General features: G+C 45.2%; 1 protein-coding gene across 1 annotated transcript; it reads left to right on the top strand.

Annotated features, from left to right (window-relative positions):
- The first annotated feature begins 92 nt into the window (after window positions 1-92).
- sos1 (son of sevenless homolog 1 (Drosophila)) lies at window positions 93-24,020 on the top strand. The gene is given in 24 exon segments (XM_026323918.1): window positions 93-870; window positions 3,759-3,884; window positions 6,915-7,046; window positions 8,011-8,175; window positions 8,261-8,470; window positions 8,626-8,769; window positions 8,839-8,949; window positions 9,573-9,671; window positions 10,467-10,594; window positions 13,688-14,349; window positions 15,093-15,174; window positions 16,022-16,138; window positions 17,389-17,492; window positions 17,989-18,211; window positions 18,296-18,415; window positions 19,169-19,331; window positions 19,536-19,653; window positions 19,746-19,918; window positions 20,003-20,119; window positions 20,594-20,867; window positions 22,229-22,350; window positions 23,016-23,315; window positions 23,318-23,459; window positions 23,462-24,020. Coding segments are annotated over 24 exon segments (3,978 nt in total). The 5' UTR covers window positions 93-783; the 3' UTR covers window positions 23,521-24,020.

Genomic DNA, 24,020 nt, shown 5'->3' with positions numbered 1-24,020 from the left:
ACTCTGCCACGCGCCTTCTCCTGAAGCCACACCCACTAAGTAGCCCCGCCCACTTGTGTCAGGACTTTTCCAATGCGCATGCCCAGTAGCTTTACAGTCTACGGTACCGCACACCGGAGAATCAGCAGCTGCTCACCGTGGCCAGTCGTTCGGTCGGTGACTGTCCGCCTGTCAGGAGGCCGGGGTCCGGGCTGTTGTCTGAGGCAGTCCGCAACACAGAGCCGGAGAAGCGGACTCATTCCAGAGTCGCGGGGTTAACGTAACGGAGCCGCCCTCCTGAGAGTCGGTGTGTCCGGTAAAATGTTGGCGGTGGAGCACCGCGCCGCCCGCTGATTCACACCGATCACTCGTTAACGCTTACGGTGTGTCCGCTCACGTGAACCAGTAGCCGGTGACCTGCTCGCTCCGTACCCGGCCCGCGGTTACCGTTGACAGGCTATGCTAACAGGCTAACACCGAGAGCCGTGTCCCTGTTCTGTTGTTATGGATCCGTTAACGGCCACCATGCTGTCGCCCCGGTAAGCGGAACTACACCCTACAGTTAGCTGCTAGCCACGGAGCTAACAGTTAGCTGAGGAACATCTGGCCGTCGCTAGCTCTCCCCGTAGCGGCCGAGGATGGTCGCGCTGACGGCGGCTGCCCCGGAGGAACGGCCAGTGCCCGCCGGATGTTCTGAGGCTCTCCGCTACACCCGCCCCGCCGGACCCGGACAGACCCTCTCAGCGTTCATGTAAACCGGTGAACCGCTGCGGTTCAGATCCCGCACACCCCCCAGCAGCAACGATGCAGGCGACCCAGCTGCAGTACGACTTCTTCAACGAGGAAAACGGTCCGAAATGGAGAGGCCTGCTGGTGCCTTCGCTGGAAAAGGTAAAAACACGGTAACACACAGCCAGGCCCGGTTCCAGGTGTCTCTCGTGTCCGGTCTCCTGTGGTCGTGAAGGCTTCTGTTGAAGGTCCAAACAGACATGATAGAGCTGTGCTCGGTGTCCAGTTTATTAGGGACTGCGCTGGATGAAATCCTCGTGTTCAGGTTGTGTTCACACTGTCAGAGGTTTGATTCAACTGGATGATCAGTTTTCTATTATTTTGTCTACCCCACTTAACCAACAGAAACATGGAAACACCATCCTGACAGCTTCTGTCTCTGTTCATCACATGTTCAGGCAGAAAACAAATTTCCCTCCAGTGATGAATCAAGTTTGTCTTATGTTACACTTGCTTTAATATTTGGAGTTGGTTCTAGTCTTTCTACAGCTTCTTGTTCTGTTCCTTCTATGTGACCGTTTTGCTAATAGTTCCTATCTCTTTTTGTGGCTGTGCGGTTCTGTCTGGTGCTGGTCGCTCCATGGCTCTAATTGCTGCTAATTCCAGCTCAAGAACACACAGGTGGTCGGAGGAAAGGGTTAATAGAGCAGGTGAATCCATGGAGCCACAGCCTCGACAGCAGCAGGAGACATCTTACCAAAGCTCGGCAGACAAATAATTGACAAATATTTTGATGATTAATTGTTTTGATTCCAGAGCAGATCTGGTTGCAGCTTGTCAGGCGTGAAAGTGTTCTCTCGCAGTAATGTGATGTTAAGCAGAAGACGGCCGCCTGGACTAAGAAACTCAGATGGACACAGGTGCAGGTGACGATTCGATCCATGAAGAGAATGGACAGAGAAGTGATTAGTAGAAGCTGCAGTGCTACTTTAGAAACCTTAGACTTTAGCAGGACTGCAGATCTCTAGAAAATGTCAGCGAGTGGCTCCAATTGTTCCTTCAATATCAAAACAATGTCATTTTCAGTTTTCTGACAGTTGGTATGTTAGCATGCTGCTAACAGACTTGGAGTGAGCCAGCAGCACTGAGTCAGCACTAATGAAATGCTGAGCAGGACACAGTCTCATGCTCATGTTAGACACTTTAAACATTTTATCCATTAACTCTAATATAGTGCTTCCAGTTTTCTACCAGATTAACTTCTTCACTGTTTCATCTAGAACCACAGCTGTTTGTTTGGGCTGATTTAGCCTGGTTGTTGTCTATGAAGTTGGCTATTAATTGCTGATTAATAACAGGAGGCACAGGGACAATCCAGGAGCTGTAGATGTCCAGAGGCTTGGTATTCCTATAACACTAAGACACAACCAGGACCGTTTCTCATTATTTTTTGCATTTTTGCTTGTTTCTAATTAGTTTTCCCTCTCAGTAGCACTGGATGGTGTTCTGGGGGTGGAGGTGTGGTTGTAGCTGGTAGCTTATTGTGACAGTACACCAGAAATCAAATGTTTATTTTTGTCCTGATAATATTCTGAATAATGAGGTTACAGCTCTCACTGAGAGGACATGTCTCGAGATTAGATAACAATCAAAAAGGTTGGTTTTTATGTTGGAGTCTTTCAACCAGTGATCAGGAAGAATAGGATGATGACGATGATCCATGCATCCATCTCCCTATCCTTCTAGGGTGGGGTTGGGGGGCTGGAGCCAATCCCAGCATGCAGTGGCTGAGAGTTGGGTCCACCTGGACAGATCAGCAGTCAATCACAGGGCTGACACACAGAGACAGACACACACTCACAATTTAGAGTCACCAACCAACCGAACCTGCATGTGTTTGGACTGTGGGAGGAGAAAACCCACACAGACACAGGGGCAATATGCAGACTCCACACAGAAAGGCCCCGGGTCCACCTGGGTTCAGACCCACAACCTGCTGCTGGGAGGAGACAGTGCAACCCCACTGCCCCACTCTGCAATCCCTGGTGATGATGAAGCTATAGGTGAATGGGAGACAGCCTCAGATGGGATAATGTCTGTCAGACATTGAATAAAGCTGATGTGTAGGGGAAGAATTATGCAGCAGGTTTTAATTTTGTACGTTTATTCAATTTACTCTATGGGTCGACCAGCCAGTCTTTATCTTTACCATTGTCTCCTGTTATCTCTGTTGGATTTGCTGTAAAGATGTGTCTTCAGTTTCCTGTTTTTTTTTTTTTTTTTTTGCATTGTTCTTTTCTCATTGTTAACGGAAAACAACATTATTGTCACGTAGCAGACAGAGTTGGACATTGAGTCAGATTTATTTATATAACTGGTTACATTTCTGGGTCTGAGTTTACGTTTTGAGCCACTGGGTTCCAGTAATTTCACTGGTTGCTAGATGACATCATTAGTTGGTTGACGATGTCACTGTGTAGACTATTTTGACTCTTTCTTGGAGGAAGGACCTGTGCCCTTTGTTTATCGTCATCTCTTCCTCCTGTCCAGGTTGATGTGACTATTCACTGTCATCCTCTCTGTTTTACCATGAGTTGTTGTACTTTGGTGTCAGAGTAATCCACCAGCGGGACTAGAAACACCTATACAGGTGTGAGTTGATCTTGTTCAGTCAGACTCTGGTTCTGCTGTGATTTTCATGTCTGTAGGTAGAAACTGTGATGTGGTAGTTTCATTATCACTGTGCATCAGAGGTTCACCTGCTGTAACAGCGGCTGTCTTCCACCTGGTGGCAGTACAGAGTCAGCTTCGCTACACGCTGGGACAAATCCAGAACACTTAAAGCAGGTTTGTGCCTTTTATCTGAGCGTTGGCAGTGAAGAGACTGACAGCTGATGAAAGCAGAAGGTTTTGTTGCTGCTGTGAAGGCAAAGCGCAAGTTTCATCAGCTTGGACAGAAACTGACACTGTACAAGCAGACAGGAAGGCTAGCAGGAGCTCTGTGAACACATGGGTATAAATAAAGCTTTGAAAATGTGTGTGTGTTGCAGGTACTGAACCAGGTGCATCCTAACCTGGTGTCCCAGCAGGAGGCGCTGCAGTACATTGAGGAGCTGATCCTGCTCCTGCTCAGCATGCTGTGTCAGGCTCAGCCCCGCACTGTACAGGATGTTGAGGTGACTCAGAAACGCGCGAGCACACACACACACACACACACACACACACACACCTGAACGTGAGAGCACTTTAAAGTTGGTGTTTAAGGTTGGGTCCAGATCAGATTGGGGGCACTGGTAAGCTCTGGTCCAATTTGTAAAGTGAAACCTGAAATAGTTTGATGTGACGTGATAGATTCGAGCTTCTTCCTGCACAGTGGAGCAGCAAATCTGACACTGAGTTTAAAAAATGTCAGATGTCAGACTTGATCGAACGTCCCTAAATGTCACAGTGCAGGTCGGTGCAGTCAGGGTTTCTAGGGCGGTTTCAAAATACTTAATGACGCTTTTTCCTTTTATTAACAGCTCCGACACAGATGTTTCAATACTTTCAACATAATATTGTAGGAGTAGCTGCAACAAAAAAGATATCAATCCATCCATCATCTATACCCCTTTGTTCCTAACCAGGGTCACAGGGATCTGCGGGAGCCTATCCCAGCTCTCTTTGGGTGAAAGGCAGGGGTACACCCTTGACAGGTCACTAGTCCATCACAGGGCAAAAAGATATTCAAGACACCCCAAATAAAGGTTTTGTTTGTTTCTAAACCAGATGTAACTCTTTTCTCCACATATACTGACCAGTCTGTGTATGAAGCTCCTCAGATTAAACCTCCAATAAAACCTGTCTGTAATCAATACATTTTCTGTCAGTTAGTGAAGAGATGATGCTGCTCACAGCTGAAAAACATGGTTTAATTTACCACGACAAACTCTTTGTTTAGCAGCCTGGCCCACATACAGTGTCTTTTTCTAAGTCAAAGAGTGGGTGCGTGTAAAGTTATTTTTTCATTATTATTGTAAATCAGTGGGAAATAAACCTGTGAATATATTTTATATTTTGAGCACTTCTTTAAATATATTTGGTTTTTTTATCTTTGACAAAGTTATTTTTAATTAACTGAGCAGTCAAATCGGTGCAATGATCCTTTATGTTGAAATAAATCTCACCGAAAATGTGTAACTTAACCTGTGATAACATCACGGTGAGGCTAACATTTGATTGGTCTGGTTTGTTTCTCGTTTTCAGCTGATGGAGGCTGCAGTGAGATAATGAGGTGCTCTCTGGTAAAACACCACACACTACTGGTGTTTTACCAAACTGCCCACCCCCTAACCCCTCTCTGACCTCTGACCCGACCCCCTTCTGACCTCAGACCCCTTACTGTGTGCTGTGTTTCTGTTTGGTGACGTGTTGAGTCAGTTGATCACACTGACAGCGCCAATTAGAGACCTGCAGGTGGACCTTACCTGTCCAACCACAGGTTCCAGTTGTCTCGTTCTGGCTCCGTCAGAGCAGCTGTCCCTCTAGCTGTTGTGCTGGGGGAAAAAAAACCATGGTGGCAGTGGACACGAGCCCAGACTGATGAATCCTCACAATAGCTTAGCCATTCTAATATATTTTTACAGACTGGGGACCTCCATCACTTCCATTAGAAACCTGAACAAATCTGTTAATGAGTGACAGGATTACAACAGGACTGACAGCAGGCATGAAAAACTGCGACTCTGTCTTTTAACAAAACCAGCAAATTATAATAAAATATAGAGCACTCTAATATTAGTTAATCTGTTCCCACTGAAATCAGCCCCAAACATATTGAAACTGAGCTGTAACCAGGACACAGCACACCTGGATCCTATGACCGTGAGGTTCACCTGTGTCACAATAGAGGCAGCAGCTAATTGGCTGCAGTGAGCATCTGGACACAGAGAGAAGGTTCAGGTGAAACTGGTTCTGTTTGTCATGTACGGGTGATTAAAACACACAATGCGGAAAATAATCATTTGAATCCCTGCTGATTTTTTTAAATTTTGCCCACTTACAAATAAATGGCCTATAATTTTTATGGTAGAGAATTATAGAATATTAGAAAACAGAACAACACATTATATGAAAGTTTAGAAACTGATTGGCATTTCAGTGAGTAAAAAGACATATTTGATCCCCAGGCATGCTTCTTCTTGAGCCCCTTCTTTGTTGCTTTGGCAGTAAGCAGTGGTTAGCCTGATGACTCTGGTCCCAACTGCCTTGAGATCATTAACAAGCTCCTCCTGTGTAGTTCTGGGCTGATCCCTCACCTTTTGGATGATCCTCCTTTCCGCATGAGGTGAGATCTTGCATAGATCTCCAGACCGAGAGCGACTGATCGTTACTTTGTATTTCTTCTATTAACGAAACAGTCGCACCGTCAGTTATCTCCTTCTCACCAAGCTTCTTGCTGATGGTCTCATAGCCCATTCCAGCCTTTTGCAGGTTTGCAATTTTGTCCGTGATGTCCTGCAGCTCTTTGGTCTTGCCCATGATGGTGGAGAGTGGAGTGTCTTTTATAAATATAATGAGCTGTCATTAGGAGTACTTTCTTGTACTGTGATAGGATAAATCTGTGTTCTGCATGGGCACATAACCAGGTGCCAGAATTCTTGCTTGTTTGTAGGGGATCAGATAATTATTTTACTCACTGAGATGCTAATCAATTTGTAACCTTTTCTATAATGTGTTGTGTTTCTTTCTTTATATTCTAACTCTCTCTGTTAAAATAAACCATAAAAATCATAGACCGTTAACTTCTTTGTAAGCGAGCAAACTTACAAAATCAGCAGGGGATCAAATAATTATTTTCCCGTGTGGTCCAGACCCTCAGAGGTACAGCTTAAACTCTGTGTTGTTGGTTCTGACCAAAACAAATTGGAAATAGCCTGATTAGCTGCTGAGAGTGACACTGATGTATCAGACACTTCAGCCCAACTAGCCAGTCAGAATAGAAGACAGATATGTGTCCTGCAGTGTGATCAACAATACCTGAAACATCTGCACTGGTTTCTGTTGGTATCTGTTTGACACGTGACCAGACCAGATGTTTGGTCCAGATTTTAGACCAGCTGAATTCAGATGTTGATATTAGATCTTTAGACCACATCAGATGAGTCCAGGTGTCTAAATCAGTTGAGTGTAGATCCTTTCCTCACCCATCCTCCTAATCCCCTCAGGAGCGTGTTCAGAAGAGTTTTCCTCACCCCATCGATAAGTGGGCGATTGCTGACGCTCAGGCTGCCATTGAGAGGAGGAAGAGGAGGAACCCACTGGCTCTGCCTGTTGACAAGATCCACCCACTGCTTAAGGTATCATCACTACATCATTATCAGAGACACGGAAGCTACTCACGCACTAGATTAACTATGTCAGAGGGACCAAACAGCAGAGTTATTTCCACCAAAGAAACGCCTGTAGTCAGAAATGTGGGAGCATTTTGGGTACACCAATAATCAGTGCCATTGAAGATGATGGATCACCTGTTTGCAAAACGTGCCATAAAAAAGTTACAATTTGATGAAGCACCTGCATGATCACCACCCAGCTTTGCACACCCAAGTAAAGGTAATACCTAACCAAGTTAAATTACATGCCAAGTTACTTAATGAAACATTGAGGTTGTAGGGAATTAAATATAAATGTGTCACAGTCAATGCTGTAGCAGTGAGAGTCGGGCTTTCAGTGCAACGTAACAAAGCGGCATGATGTTAGTCTATGGAAGACAGATTGTAGTCCTTTCAGACCTTCAGTCAGTGAATGTTTAATGTTACACCTTGTTGCTTCCTCTGTGTTGAGTAAATGTTGGGCTTTGTGAGTTAATGTACCAGGAGTAAAAGACTAACATAACATGAGGAGCTTGTAGACTTTCAGGCAGTAGCTGCTACCTCAAGTCCCAAAGAAATGTAGAAAAAATACACAAACTGAAAACACTAAATAATTTTGTGATCTATTTCTGTTATTTTTAAAAGGGAAATACTGACAGATGTTTACAGAGCAGAGGTCACCTTTCTTTAATTCCAAAGGGAGAGATGGACTTTTGTTTTATTTTGTGCTGTATTATTTGGTGACTGCGCTTTCTGTTTCAAAAGACAGCAGTAAATAACACTTTAAAACCTAATGATTGTTCATGTCATTTTATACATTAGCAGTGTTGTGCAATTAATGAATGCATAATAATCGTGAAACCGTGATAATTCCTCAGACTGCAACAAAATCCTGAATCGTTGCATCCCTATTGTTGACTGTGCTTACCAAGATGCCTTGTATCTGCAGGAGGTGCTGGGGTATAAGATTGACCACCAGGTGTCGGTGTACATGGTGGCGGTGTTAGAGTACATCTCTGCTGACATCCTGAAATTGGCTGGAAACTATGTGAGGAACATCCGACACTACGAGATCTCCCAGCAGGACATCACCGTGGCTATGTGTGCAGATAAGGTACATGTCGTCCTTACAGGTACACACACAGATACATGCTAGTGAGAGTGCAGCGACAGTGTCTTTCCTGTCTCTGTGTATGCAGGTGTTGATGGACATGTTCCACCAGGATGAGGAGGACATCAGCGGTTTCCCTCTGATGGACGAAGAGCCGTCAGCCAATGAAGAGCAGAGTTATTACGAGCTGGTGAGGAGTTTCATGTCTGATGGCCGACAGTACCTGAGGCAGCTCAACCTGCTCATCAAGGTGTTCAGAGAGCCCTTCAACTCCAGCCCAATGCTCTTCTCCCAGCATGTAGGTATCAGGCAGCAGCTGCTGACCAATCTGTCTCTGTCTGATCAGCCCTATTGATCTGTCTCTGTCTGATCAGCCCTGTTGATCTGTCTCTGTCTGATCAGCCCTGTTGATCTGTCTCTGTCTGATCAGCCCCTTTGATCTGTCTGTGTCAGGATGTTGATAGTATCTTCAGTCGGATTGTAGATATCCACGAGGTGACAGTTAAGCTGTTAGGTCTCATTGAGGACACGGTAGAGATGACAGATGAAGGAAGTCCTCATCCTCTGGTGGGAAGCTGCTTTGAAGACCTGGCTGAGGTACGTACACCTGCACCCCTATATCATTGGTTCTCTGTGGTTCTTTCTGATGCATGATTTGATTGACAGGAGTTGGCCTTTGACCCCTATGAGACATATGCGCAAGACATCCTGCGCTCTGGTTTTCACGAACATTTCCTCAGTCGGGTGTCCAAACCTGGAGCTGCTTTTCACCTACAGGTAAGCCCCACCCCCTGATCTGACATCAGTCAGTTTTTTCAGTGGCAGTGTAGCTCACAGTAGGAACCACATGAAACTGTTTAACCATCGGAATGAAAGATGACCAGCTGTCTTTTCCTGATATATCAATAATTTGTTGTCAGCTGTACATCCCAGTCTCTGCCTACAGTAAAATATGTAAAACAAAAGATAATATCCGCTTCTTTAACAAAAGTCTATGCTCCAAGATGCCTGTGGATATAAAAACTGGAGACAAGTCAACTACAACTCCCAGGGTGCATTTCACCAACCAATAGCCAATCACATGCCTTCAAAGTTTGCTGTCAGCTAATTATTGCATGTTGGAGAAACCAGATCCAACATTCAGCACTTTAAATCCAGAGCCTTCGCCATAGCAACAGCAACTGAGGATCATGGGTATTGTAGTGCTTAATGACAAAGTCTGCTTAGTCAGAAACAAAGAGTAAATAATTAAGTCTGGAAGTGAGAACATAAACCTAGGTGATGCCACTTTCAGTAACATCCAGGAAACATTACAGGAGGGGAACAGGAAGCAGCAGACTGCGTGAACCAGCACAGGTGATGGTTATGATGGTGATGAAGCTGTGTCTTTGTGTTTTCAGTCCATCTGTGAAGGTTTTAAAGAGGCTGTTCAGTATGTTCTGCCCAGACTGCTGCTCACTCCCGTTTACCACTGTCTGCACTTGTTCGAGATCATCAAGGTGAGATCTACACCTGTACGTCACCTGGTATAACAACACCACTTCCTTACACACCAATATCTGTAGACCACGACCAGGGGTCCCCTTGTAAACCTGACAGGCTGCATGAAGATCTGGATTAAAAATTCACCTCAAAACAAGTGGTCTAAATGTTCAGGTGTGCCCACATACAGAATTGGGCCATCGGATTGGATGCTGCTGTCACTCTTGATTGACAGGACTTTAATACAGGAACAAGTAGCATGAAGCAAATAAATATGTTGAAGTGGTTCCTGAAGACTACTCTGTCCCGTCCAACAAACATGATTCCTAGACTGGCGTCAGTTGCTGGATCCCAGTCAGACCAGTATCATGTAGTTCCAGTGCTGGTCTAGAACTTTGTACTGTGCAGCTTTAAGCTCCTTTGTCCCCATGGAGGTTAAAACTCTGAAATACCTTCAGTCATGTTTTCCAGATTATTTGAGTGCTCAGGGGGCAGAGGAGGGGTGCAGGGTTTATATGGATCTGTTTCTGATCCTGGACTCTGTGAGAACACAACAGACCAGCTCAGATGAGATTCTGCTGTATTCTATTGTTTGCTTTTATATTATGAAGTTCATTCCGAAAGAGATTTCCCCCAGTCTATGGTCAGTCTACAGTCGCTCTGCAGTGTTTGGTGGTTCTTCTTTCCCTGCAGGTCTGACTGACCGACTACTACACATGTTTAAATATTAAACTGAAGTGTGTTAAAGACGCAAGACCTTCACAGGTGCTGATCAGAGTGACATGATGTTCCTCCCCTATGTGTTTCCGTAGCAATTGGAGGAGAAGAGTGAGGATGAGGAGGATAAAGAGTGTTTAAAACAGGCTATCACAGCTCTACTGAACTTGCAGAGCAGCATGGAGAGGATCTGTTCCCGGAGCCTTGCCAAGAGGAGGCTCAGGTATGTCACCTGTACACACCTTCATACTGTATATTGAAGAGGGGCCCCAGATAACAGAAAGCTCCACTTCCTGTGTACACCTCCACCTGTCCCTAAAAAAACATTGACAGAGTTCTGGGGCTGGTTCTCCAGGAGGTCTTCATAATGTTCTGGGTTCACTGAGAAGGTTCCTTTCTGAGGTTCTAGGGTCTTTGTGGAGAGAAATTGAACCAGCTTCTCATGTCATTGTGGACAAGACAGAACCGCAGGATTTTCAAGACGTTAAAGTTAAAATGCAGCATTCAGGGGAAAATCATGAAACGAGCAGCACACAGCACAGGTTCAGCCTACTGTTAATACAGCCCTGGAACACACACGTCTACTTCTGTCTTTATGAGGACACTTGCTAAAATAATGCATCCCCTAGTCACTTAACCTTAACCCTAACCTTAACCAAAACAGTTAACTAATCTCAGCTCGCTCCTAATCCTGGTCCTAGCCCTGAAGATTAAAACCAGGTTTGACACTGCAGACTGCTCTTAAAGGTGTAAGGATTAGACATGTCCTCATGATACAGAAATGTCCTCACATCCATGGTATGAAACTCAAACTGGTCCTCGCAGCATAAAGCCATGCGAGTACACACACACACACACACACACACACACACACACACACACACACACACACACAGTCCAGTGTGTTGGACCCCTCCCATCCTGCCTGTTTCCCCCTGGACTAAAATAGACTGGATGGGTGTTGGTGGGGGGTTCATTAGGGTCAGAGGTTGGAATGAGAGGGTTGGACGAGGTGGGTGTAGCGTCAGTATCTGGGCGGTGCTGCTGCACCGCTTATTGTTCTGTGTTAGAAAGAAAAGAAGTTGGAGAGAAAAACCACTGCTGTGTTTTGTTAATAAAACACTGAAGAAGACAAGCACAGATGGGTGGATGATTGGCAGGTGGATATGAGGACGTAGGTGACTTAATTTTCTTCTTGCCTGTGTTGAGTTGTATTGGTGGCGGCTGCTGTGTTGCATACCTCAGGGGTTTATGTTGAAACCTGATTAGTGAGCTGCAGCTGTAAGGATATGTAAAGACCACTCGATTGTTCCTGTTTACATCAGCCGTCAGTCAGTAAACTGGTTTCCTTTAGTTTCTGGTCAGTTTACGAAAAAGAGATTTTAGTTTTCCATTAAATTGTGTTGTCTTTTAATAAACTGCCTGCTGCTGCATTCAAGGACACTCAGACAGCAGAGGTTTGTCATTCAGTTGCTGAACAGACATATAATTCCATACTGTTCTCATGTTGGTCTTTTGTGATTTAAACTTGTACTCAGTCCCGACTGCACAGCATCTCAACAGCTACTGGAGGGCTGTGGTTCAGGATGACTTATAGTAACTCCCTGGCTTGAGAACAACACTGGTCACTGACATGTAAATACTGAGAGGTTACAGTATGAGGACTGCGGATTTTGTCCTCCATCACTTCCATAAGTAACAAAAAAATATGTTTGTGTGAACAACAGGAATAATTACAGCAACAGCAGCTTTCTCCAGGGGTATGACGTAGCCACGACCACTTGCTATGAAATAATGTCTCTCCTTATTCTTCATTTCGCTATGCTTAAACATGGTGTGGCTGATTTATTTTGAAAATCCCCTATGTCAGTTTTTGTGGTCTGAAATGTCACCTGCTGATGATGAAACCCACAAACGAATCTGGAGGTGTACATGATGAGGTCACACTGATGGTGACGATGTCATTGTGTGTTTATGTAACAGTCAGGCTTTTTGTCCGAGCTGAGCAAATGAGTTCTTCCTGCTGTGACCTCACTTCCTCTTGGAGCGTACGGCCATCACAGCAACATCGCTGGTTTGTACCGAACACTTCAATCAGAACTCACCCAGCTGTCACATGATGAACATGTACAAAACAACCCAATCTTAAGATAAAGAACCAGTGTACCCCCAAATTGACCAAAGTTAGTGTGTGTTTACCTGCTGTAGGTCGACCAATCAAACGCCACAGTAGCTCAAACATAAGCAGGAAGTAGATTTTAAATTAAACACCATCTGCAGACCGTCGACTCTTCTGGCGTTTTGTCTGAGGCGGGGCAGTGTGTCATGAAGACAAGCAAGAACTTGTTGGGACTTTGAGTTGGTTTCTTCATGTAAATGTTCTGTCCATTCAGACGGACATCAGTATAGTGAAACAAGAAATAAACATTTTTGTAATCTGTATTGCGTTCACTCTACTTTAAATCGCATTTCATTGGCAGAGACCTAATATTTTATGGTTAATAATGTTGTACATTTGCCTTATAATCACTAATTGATGATGTAGAAGAAGTTTAGTGACTGTTACTGAAAAACCGTAGTCATGTCTACACACTCCAATAAGTCCAGAGGATGTTGTGCCACTTAGTTCCTCAAAAACATTGAGAGGCATCATTGATGTTTGTGTTTTTCTGTCATAGCATCAGTTTGGTGTCAGGAATCAGGTGGTTGTTTATTCCCCCAGTTTGTTGCTGATGACAGTTGAAAAGAAAATGTGAAATACCTGAAGCAGGATCAGAACCTTGCTTCTTTGTTTAAAGTGACTGCCATTGTATGTTGTAAATCTCAGTGGATCTGCTGGTTTATTGCAGTGAGCTCAGAAGTAATCTGTATTTTGTCACTATATGATGTGGACTTTGGATCTGGATCTCCAAGCTCTGCAGTCAGTGGACACTTACAGAGGCTTTAGAAGGAGGTCAGATGATCAGGTCAGAATTGAACTTTCAAACAGACAAATTCTCAAAATAGATGAGTGTAAACACAGTGAAACTGTTGAATCATCTAAAGTAGAAAAATAAAGGTAGTGTGCTTATGGAGAAAACAAGCATCTGTATAAAAAATAACATAACACCCTGGAGCCTCAGGTGTTGCGGCTCATACAATTTTGAGGAGGAGCTAAAATAAGGATGAGCTAAGCTGGTCAGGTTTCAAATCAGAACGCAACTTAATGCTAGATCAAGATCCTCTGAGACTGCTGCCCCCACCCCCCCCCCCAAACACAGACTAAGGAGTCCTGATTAACTCTGTCTTTTTCTCCTCCTCCTCCTGTGGTGTGCAGCGAGTCAGCGTGTCGTTTCTACAGCCATCACATGAAGGGGAAGCACCTGGCCATCAAGAAGATGAATGAGATCCAGAAGAACATTGATGGCTGGGAGGGGAAAGACATCGGGCAGTGCTGCAATGAGTTCATCATGGAGGGTACGCTGACCCGCGTTGGCGCCAAACATGAGCGCCACATCTTCCTGTTTGACGGCCTGATGATCTGCTGCAAGTCAAACCACGGCCCTCCACGGCTACCTGGTGCCAGCTCCACCGCAGAGTACCGGCTCAAAGAGAAGTTCTTCATGCGTAAGGTGCAGATCAATGACAAGGATGACAAGGATGGTGAATACCGCCACGCCTTTGAGATCATTCTAAAGGATGGGAACAGTGTGGTGTTCGCTGCCAAGTCAGCTGAAGAGAAGAATGGCTGGATGGCGGCGCTGATCTCACTGCAGTACCGCAGCACGCTAGAACGCATGCTGGACTCTGCCATGCTGCAGGAGGAGAAGGAGGAGCAGATGAGGCTGCCGGGGGCTGAGGTGTATCGATTTGCTGAGCCGGACTCTGAGGAAAATGTTGTGTTTGAGGAGAACGTCCAGTCCAAGTCCGGAATCCCCATCATCAAAGCAGGGACAGTCCTGAAACTGATTGAGAGGCTCACCTTCCACATGTACGCAGGTGAGATGTGATGGTCACTCAGGTGAGATTCACTTCACTGTAACTTCGTTCTGGTTTGGCTCAGCTTCTGATATGGTATATGATGGTTAGTCCACAAGTAAACCGCACCTCCAGCTCATATGTAACATAAATATAGTAACTTCAGTTTGATTGACATTGACCTGATTGAGTTGTTGTCAGGGTCAGAATTCTACGTATCTCTAAATCTGAGCACAATTTGTCTATATGATATGCTCTTATTTTGAAAGCATTTTGCTATGTTTTGATATTCTGGGTAATATTCTCAGCCTGTGGCTCCTCAGACCACATCAGCAGTCACAGCCCTGATGAGTCTCTGACTGAAAGTGTGATGTGTAATTTCTTAGGATGAGTCATGTTGGCAGGTAAATGTGATGTTGGAAGTGATAGGTATATCTGTTGACTGGCTCTGAGGTGGAGTTTAGTGGGTACAATGCTGCATGATGGGTAAAAACTGGCATACGAAGGTGGAAACGATGTGTGTGATAGCGAGGAAGCACAAACAGTAACAAAGCTGCAGACCAGGAAGCAGCCGCTGTGCTCGGATGACACACCTGTTACAGAAAACAGCTCCCTCGGCTTCGCAGTGACAGCAATGATAGTGTTAATCGTTGTTGCTTTTTCCTGCTCTGAGCGTCAGAGTTAACTCTGTCTTGGTCTGAATGTTTGATCAGAATGATCAGTGTTTATTGATCATGTGTCTGCCCACTGCCTTTCTCCTTCAGATCCAAACTTTGTCCGCACATTTCTGACCACCTATAGATCATTCTGTAAACCACAGGAGCTGCTGGACCTGCTCATGGAGAGGTGAGCCCTGACGAGTATTCACTTTGCACTAAATTTGTGTAGGTTCTTACATATTTTAACTCATTTCAGTGTTGTATTTAAACTCCAGATTCAGATGATTTCAGGTCAAACGACATGTACGACAGGTGTGGAATTTCATTTATCCTTCAGAGAGCCCTGGTGAATGCAACAAGCTAAATCACTTTTACGTGTCACTTCACAACGCATCTGTTGGCACAAGTGCTTTTCGAGGGGGCTAAAATGTGTGTGTGTGTGTGTGTGTGTGTGTGTGTGAGGGTGTGTGTGTGTGTGTGTGTGTGTGTGCGTGTGGGTGTGTGGGTGTGTGTGTATATATATATATATAAATAAAATATATTTGAAAACTGAACCCTAAGAAGTAGGAAATGTAATCACAGATGTAAAGAAAACTTATTCGGCTTTCTGAAATGAAGAATTGATATTTTTTTTGTTCTCTACACTTTGTCTTTGCTTCTGATGGATTTAAATGAGTTTGATGTCGGGCTGATATTGGTGTGGATACCATGCCCATACTGTTGTCCCTGAGATGAGTTTAGAATCGATTTTGTTGGCCGTGTATGTTGGGTACACAGTTTGGCTTCAGTAGAGTGGCACTTACTGTGCTTTTAGTCAGAACCTAATTAAAAAGTGAAGATTCAAACAAGCTATAATGTGAATATAATTAAACATATAAATATTTGACATGATCACTGTAAAACTGTAATGAGACTGGGGATTTATAAAAATCACTGTCACAATTCATACATTTTTTTTTTTGTCGTTTTTGAACATGTGAATGTTCAAAAGTGATATCTAACTCATAACGTGAATTCTGTCCTGGTCCTGTCAGGTTTGAAATCCCGGAGCCAAGGCCAAGCGAAGTGGATCAGATGGAGGGAGGAGAGCAGCCGCTCAGCGCTGAACTCAAACGCTTCCGCAAAGAGTTTGTTCAGCCGGTCCAGCTGAGGTAAAGGAGGACACCTAGTGGAGGCAGTTAGATACTGCAGCTCTGTGAGCAGAGAGATTTTAAGCTGAACTTTGACTATGGTCTGTCCTCTCCTTTATTTTAAGGGTTATTTAGAGTGTCCTCTTAAAAGGTGACAGTGCACAGTGACAGTTTATTACATTTACAGCCCCAAAGTCAATAATAGTTATTACCCTGTTATCTTGATGCATTGTGTCGTGACACTGCGACACATTTTTCAGTCAAGTCACAGTTGAGAGTCACATTTAGTTCATTAATGTTGATGCACTTAGGAATTCAAAAGGTAAATAAATATTGTTCGCAAGTCTGAAGTCTTTTGAGGTCAAGTCTCAAGTCACTGTGTCTGCAACTTACTCCCCATATCTTCTGGAAAGTGAACTCTTGGATTTACTAGCAGGTCAGACCTCAGACCAGGTCTTACTGCAGCTATGACATTATCTCGGGAGATTCCTGATAAAGTGGGAATTCCTTTCCTCTCAGCCATGAAGCTGTCCAGGCCCAGAGAGGAGGAGCTCCACATCACGATGCTGCTCCACTGGATTTCCATTGTTTTCATGTTGGTGCAGTTTTAGAGCAGCCATATAGACAGTCCAACCTGAGTTGGACCACAGAACATTTTCCCAGTAGAGCTGCAGAGATGTTTTTTCTAGAGCAGCAGCTTCAACTTTGGTGTCCTAATGCTCCATGTGTGCATGGGCACGTGATGGACTCATGAACAGATATGAGCCATGGATTCTTTCAAACCTCCCACTGGTACTCTGATGGTCTCTGTGGTGTATTTGGAGCTATCAGTCTGCCTGACTGATGCACATCTAAAGCCTGACTTCCCACTGAAACACGAGGAGCTTTATGTACTAGTCAGCAATCTGATACATGTTCTGTTAAGAATCGTTCACCTTCACAAAAGCAAGATGCCTGAGTGTTTTTAAGAAGTGAGAGCAGTTCTTACCCACAGCTGGTTTCAGTGCCTGGACTCATGACTGTGACTCTGACTCCAGTTAGTTTGAGAGGTTTAGAGTCATGTTCAGTTAATATTAATAGTTAATTACAGGTTTTACTACATGTTGTCTTCTGATTTTTTTTTTTTTTTTTTGTCTTCTGATGTTTCCTGAGAAAAATGTTATTTGTTCAATATCAAGACCGAAAACTGTTTCACTTGAGTTCAAAAGAAGAGAGACATTTTGATCAGACTGACTGATGTATTCTGCAAACCTCCTCTACCCCTCCTGCAGAGTGTTGAATGTGTGTCGTCACTGGGTGGAGCATCACTTCTATGACTTTGAGAGAGACGCTCACCTGCTGAGACAACTGGAGGAGTTCATCGCCTCAGTGAGAGGTACGTACCTGGGCCAGCACACGCCATCGGTCCGAGGTACGCACCTGTGCCATGAGCAGCAACAAGGGGGCGTGTCAGAAATGGTATAGAGTTGTGATGTAGTTGGAATTTAGCTGACACCAGATAAAGTGAAAGTGACTTTGTGGCCAAGTATGTGGACCCATACTCGGAATTTGTGCTCTGCATTTAACCCACACACACACACACACCCAGAGCAGTGGGGGGTTCGGTGAGCAGTTGGGGGTTCGGTGCCTTGCTCAAGAGTCTCACCTTAGTCGTGGTATTGAAGGGGGAAACTCCTGCGACAATTCCTGCCAGTCCTGAGATTCGAACCCACAACTTTTGGGTTACAAGTCCAACTCCCTTTCCATTAGGCCACTACTGTGGAAATGTGTGATAACTTTTCAGAATCTTGATAGAGTTGTTGGATATCAGCAAAACTGATGATCATCTGAGCTGCATCTGACCAGTAAACACCTCCTGTAATGTGTTTCAGGTAAGGCAATGAGGAAATGGGTGGAGTCAATCACAAAGATCATTCAGAGGAAAAAGCAGGTGCAGGTGAGCATCCCCAGTCACAGCATCACCTTCCAGAACTCCCCTCCTCCAATTGAGTGGCACATCTGTAAACCCGGAAATACTGAGCAGTTTGACCTCATGACACTGCACCCTATCGAGATTGCCCGCCAGCTCACCCTGCTTGAATCTGACTTCTACAGGTATTACACCTGTCACACACCTGTCTGACCTGTCACACGTGTCTGACAAGTGTCTGAACTGCTGAACACCTGTCTGACCTACAGGGCGGTGCAGCCGTCGGAGCTGGTTGGCAGCGTCTGGACCAAAGAGGACAAAGAGATTCACTCCCCCAACCTGCTGAGGATGATTCGACACACCACCAACCTCACCCTGTGGTTTGAAAAGTAAGACCTCACCCTAACAACACTGTGACATCATTATGACGTCACCAAACACCACAAAAGACCTCCACCGTCAGATCAGGACTCAGCATTAGCTCAGACTGAATCTGACCAACTCCACCTCTAGCCTGAAGGGAAAGGTGGATGATGGGAAGCATCAAGGTGTGAGCTCCTATCTTTTCCAATAGCTACACACAATGGAAAAATGGGGAATATCTGTCATTGCTGTTCAGCCCACATCTCCACAACTCTCCCCACTACACAATTCAATTCAATACAGTTTTATTTGTATAGCACCAAATCACAATACAATCATCTCAAGGCACTTAACAAAAAATAAAAAAATCCCTTATGAGCAGCACTTGGCGACAGTGGAGAGGAAAAACTCCCTTTAACGAAAGAAAAAACCTCCAGCAGAACCGGGCTCAGTTTGGGCGGCCATCTGCCTCGACCGGTTGGGGTGAGTGGATAGAGCAGAGAGAAAAGAACAGCAACAATAAACAACAAATAGACACTGCAAGTTGGTGGGACCAGTAACTGCACATCAGTGATATACAGCTCCAGGACCAGGGACACCTGCATAAGGTACAGAGAGAGAGGGAGAGAGCACAAGGTTATAACCATCATAACCAAGTACATCACAACACTGGACTGACCATCACCTGCACCCACAACTTAATTCCACATTAAAGGAACATTAAACAGAGGTGGAGGTACCTGTTCTGCAGTGGTGAGGTGTGTGCTTTCTCTCTGCAGGTGTATCGTAGAAACCGAGAACCTGGAGGAGCGAGTGGCTGTTGTTTCTCGTATCATCGAGATCCTGCAGGTTTTTCAGGAACTCAACAACTTTAATGGAGTTCTGGAGATTGTGAGCGCTATGAACTCTTCACCAGTTTACAGACTGGATCACACTTTTGAGGTAACAGCTCCTTCTCTGGAACACAGTGGTGAATTCACTGTGAAGTGTCACTTTACCTGTCCCAGAGGAACAGTTGTTCAGGTCCAGGATTGAGGGGAAACAACAAAATCATTTTCTGAATAATTCATCAAAGTCAGTAAAACAGGCTTGCAACTCCAACAAACATGTCTGAACACCTAAATAAAATAATATTTTTGCTTTTAGCAAATTCCGAGTCGACAAAGGAAAATCCTGGAAGAAGCTCATGAGCTGAGTGAAGATCACTACAAGAAGTATTTAGCCAAACTGCGCTCCATCAATCCCCCCTGTGTCCCCTTCTTTGGTATGACCCGACATACTGTCCCTTGATTGAGAGTAAACAATTCAAAGTTAAAAAGTTAAAACTGGTCATGTGTGTCTGTCTCTGTCCAAAAGGTATCTACCTGACTAACATCCTGAAGACGGAGGAGGGAAATCCCGACTTCCTGCGGAGACATGGCAAAGATCTGATCAACTTCAGCAAGAGACGGAAGGTGGCTGAAATCACTGGAGAGATCCAACAGTACCAGAACCAGCCATACTGTCTGAAGGTGGAGAACGACATCAGGGTCAGTCTGATAATGAGGTCACTTCCTGTTTACCCTATGTTCAGGAGCTTAGAGTGAAACGTTGCCCTCTGTTTTATGGAGCAGAAGTTCTTTGAGAACCTGAACCCGATGGAGGACATGTCAGAGAAGGACTTTGCTGATCATCTATTCAACAAATCACTGGAGATCGAACCAAGAAATGCCCGATCATTACCCCGATTTGTAAGTACCGCAACGGTAACACTAGTAAACTGTTGTGACACATCAGCATGTACTGGGGAAATACTGGCTTAGGAGAACCTGGAGGCTTGGGGCAAGGCACAGCACGCTACACACTCCAGGTGTTGGGGGTACAATGCAGCTGTTTTGAAGTAGTATGAAGAATTTGGTCTGTCCAGGGGGGCTGTGTGAAGTTTGAGTTAGAAGAAAGTGAGTAACCTCCATAGCTGGTGGTAGCGCACCACATATCAGTCTAACACCCACCTGTCAGGCGTTTGTGTTAATCTGCGAAGTCTGAAAACACTAGTCTGAAAAATGTCCCAAAAGATCAGTAAAATGTCTGAAATAAATTGAAATATATGACAGAACTTTTAATACCTGTAAAAAAAAGTGCATAAACAATACCTATGGCTCTTATACCTTTCTAAACTGTCCCCGGTTCTGTTTACCCCCCACCTCTCTGCCCCCGATGTCCAGGTAAAGAAGTACACCTGTCCTCTGAAGTCTCCAGGCATCCGTCCCACCTCAGCAAGGCCCGGCACGATGCGACACCCAACACCACTGCAGAACGAGCCTAGAAAGATCAGCTACAGCCGCATCCCTGATAGTGAGGCCGAGGGGGGGGCCGTCTCTGCTCCCAACTCCCCCCGCACTCCCCTGACTCCACCCCCTGCCTCTGCCGCCTCCAGCTCCACTGACGTAGGCAGCGTGTTTGACTCACCACAGGGTCCCAGCAGTCCCTTCCACTCCAGTAAGATCTGCTCACTGACCAATCACAGAGCGCACTCTAACCCCATCCGTCCACCAAACATGGGTCACTCTTAAGTTTAGTTTAGGGTAAAGACTGGAAGCAGGGGGAAAGTGTTAGCTTCAGTCGTGTGTATGTTAGTGACACGTGTGTGTTAATGTTTGTGTGTATATGTTAATGACAGGTATGTGTGTGTTATTGACAGGTGCAGCAGGTGTAATTCTTAGTCACTAACGGTTCAGACTAACCTCCACTAACCTCCATCTGTCTGCAACATCTGGAGCTGCAGCTGATCAGACAGCTGATCAGAAGCCTCTTCTAAAGCTACTTTTAGTTGCAGTGAGCAGATTTAATGTCCCCAGGTGCATCAGTAGCCCCACCCAGTGGAAGTTTAAGTTCTGCTCTGTTTCTGTCCTCCTCCTTTCACAGTGTTTCTCCTACTCTGTGTTCCTCTTCCTCCTCCTGCCTGTTTCTCTTCCTCCTCCTTCTGCTCACAGTTTTTCTCCTCTTCTTCTGCAGCCTGCGACAGTATCTTTGCTGTGGTTTCTCTGCCTCATGGTCCACGTTAGTATGACCCTCCTGACTCTCTGTACATCAGCACCACCTCACACTCACCTGTCCACTGATGCACCATGTCCACTTACTTACCTGTCCACTTACTCACCAGTTCCACTGATTCACCTACTCCACGCTTACTAGCCCACTGGCTCACCTGTCTCTCCTGGGACCAGGTTTCTGTGGATGTGAATGTGTTTAATGTGGAGTGGTGACATCGCTGATTCCTGATCAGTTTAACCAGCTCAGTGTCAGAACTGATCATTCATTAGACAGATCTAATTGGTGCTACCTCACACCATCAATCTCACCTTTTTGTCATTTATGCATGACATCCTGTCATGTTTCCATAGTGACATTCTGTCTCCATGGGAACCACCAGGTGAACTCGTCAGCTGCAGGCAGGATGTTCAATCAGCTTTTGATATGCTATGGTCACTTTATTAGGAACACTTGTACCCAACGTTCGTTTTTTTTTTTTTTTTTGTTTTTTTTGTTGTTTTTTTTTGTTTTTTTTTTGTCACAGCTGTTTCTGTTGTTCGTCCTACACACCTGCCATGATCAGAATATTAGGAACAATGGAGTCCAGCACCAACAACACTCTAACTCAGAAGTCTATCAGGTGTACCTAATAAAGTGGACACTGAATGTCATGCAGTGTTTATGTCCCTGACAGATTGTCATCAGCGTGTTACTGTCACCTGTGTGCCAACATCTGGATGTGACCCACTTTTATAAATAATAGAATAATAGTCCGTGTGTGTTGGTCTAACTGTTTTTTTTTTTTTTTTTTTGTCGACATGTCTCAGGGTCGTCCTCGGTCTCCTCCATGGTGAGTTTCAGTCGGGGGTTAGAGGACGCTCCTGTTCCCCCTCCTGTTCCTCCTCGAAGGCGTCCAGAGTCAGCTCCTGCCGACTCCTCCCCTTCTAAGGTATCTGACAGGACTGACACGTTTTTAGTCTGTCAGTGTGGAGCTGCTGCTTCCTGTTCTCTTCCTGTCAAACGTTTCTGTAATGTTTCCTGGATGTTACTGAAAGTGACATCACAACAATTTATGTTCTCACCTCCAGTCTGAATTATTTATTCTTTTTGACTTGAAAGTAGACTTTCTGTCATTAAGCACTACAACACCCATGATCCTCAGCTGCTGTTGCTATTAATGTTATGGAGAAGGATTTCAAGTGCTGAATGTTGGATTGGATTTCTCCACCATGCAATAATTAGCTGACAGCAGACTGAAGTTCTGTTATTGGCTATTGGTCAGTGAAATGCACTCTGGGACTTGTAGTTGACTTGTCTCCTTCAGCTTTTATATCCACAGGCATCCTGGAGCTTAGACTTTTGTGAAAGAAGCGGATATTTTGTAGCACCGTTGTTCATCTAGTGTAGAATTTCATATCCTTTACAATGTGTCAGGAACACTGAGACCTGACCTAAAACTGGAGAAGCTTACGTCCACAGCTCACAGGAGGGATGAAATGTTGTTTCTCTGTGGAGCTTTAACGTTGTCGTGTAACTCTGAACATGATTTTAGTCATTAAACTGATCAGATCAGATTAAGTTCACTGACACCTGTTGTGTCTCTCTCCCCCCTAGATCATGTCTAAGTTGGACAGCCCCCCTGCAGTCCCTCCTCGTCAGCCCACCTGTAAGCTCCTCCCTCCTCGTTACTCGTCTTCGTTGTCATCATCATCTCCTCCCGACAGCCCCCCGTCACTGCCTCCTCGGGAACCCCTCAGCTCTCCTCTGCACCTCCTCCCTCCCCCTCAGGGTCGCCCCCGCTGTGACCTGCTGCCTCAAGCCTTCTTCCCTTCCACCACCTCCTCTACCCCCTCCATCACCTCCGGCCCCACTGCCTCCTCCCCCCCCCCCCCCTCCCTCCACCAGTCCCTGTTACCCCCAGCCCTGCTTCCAGAAAGATGGCCCTCCCCTCACCACCTCTTCCCCTCCTCCCTCTGGATGGGCCCCCTGTTCCGCCCCGACATGGTGTCCCCAAACTCCCTCCGAAGACCTACAAGAGGGAGTCTCTTAGCCACGCCCCACTGCTAGACACACCCCCTGCACTGTGATTGGACAGGCTGGACTTCAAGGGAGCAGCTGATTGGACAGCCTGTGAAGGAGGCAGGCCCACATGAGCTAACACAGCTAATTGGATTAAAACGAAAATAATAATAGATTTCAAAAATAAAGATCTAAATGACCAATCAGGACAACTGATCCAATACAGACTGAGACAAAATACAGATCATGTCCCCTTATTCTGAAAAATGTGCTGATGCTCTTGCATCAGAGAACTGGGATTTTTGTTTCTGTTCCTCATCTATGAGCTCAGACCTGATCGTACCTCCTTGAGCTGAACAGAGACTCATACAAGGAGGACTGTGGGTAATGTGGTTCTCCATAGACTGAAATGAACTCTGGGTGTTGGTTTGTCAGGAACCTTCAGGTACTGCGCCAGAACTACAGTGGTACTGTAGTAGTTCTGGTGCACCTGTTTGTCTCTGATTGTTAATGAAGATTAAACAAACGTGATGATTGCCTTCTTTAAGAAAACAAGGGAATAAACGTGTTTCTACCACTGAGCAGGACGGATAATGGAAA

This window comes from Mastacembelus armatus, unplaced genomic scaffold (genome assembly GCF_900324485.2).
Source record: "Mastacembelus armatus unplaced genomic scaffold, fMasArm1.2, whole genome shotgun sequence".
Lineage (NCBI taxonomy): Eukaryota > Metazoa > Chordata > Actinopteri > Synbranchiformes > Mastacembelidae > Mastacembelus > Mastacembelus armatus.
The sequence above is the reverse complement of the archived record's forward strand: the minus strand, read 5'-3'. Positions and strand labels throughout refer to the sequence as shown.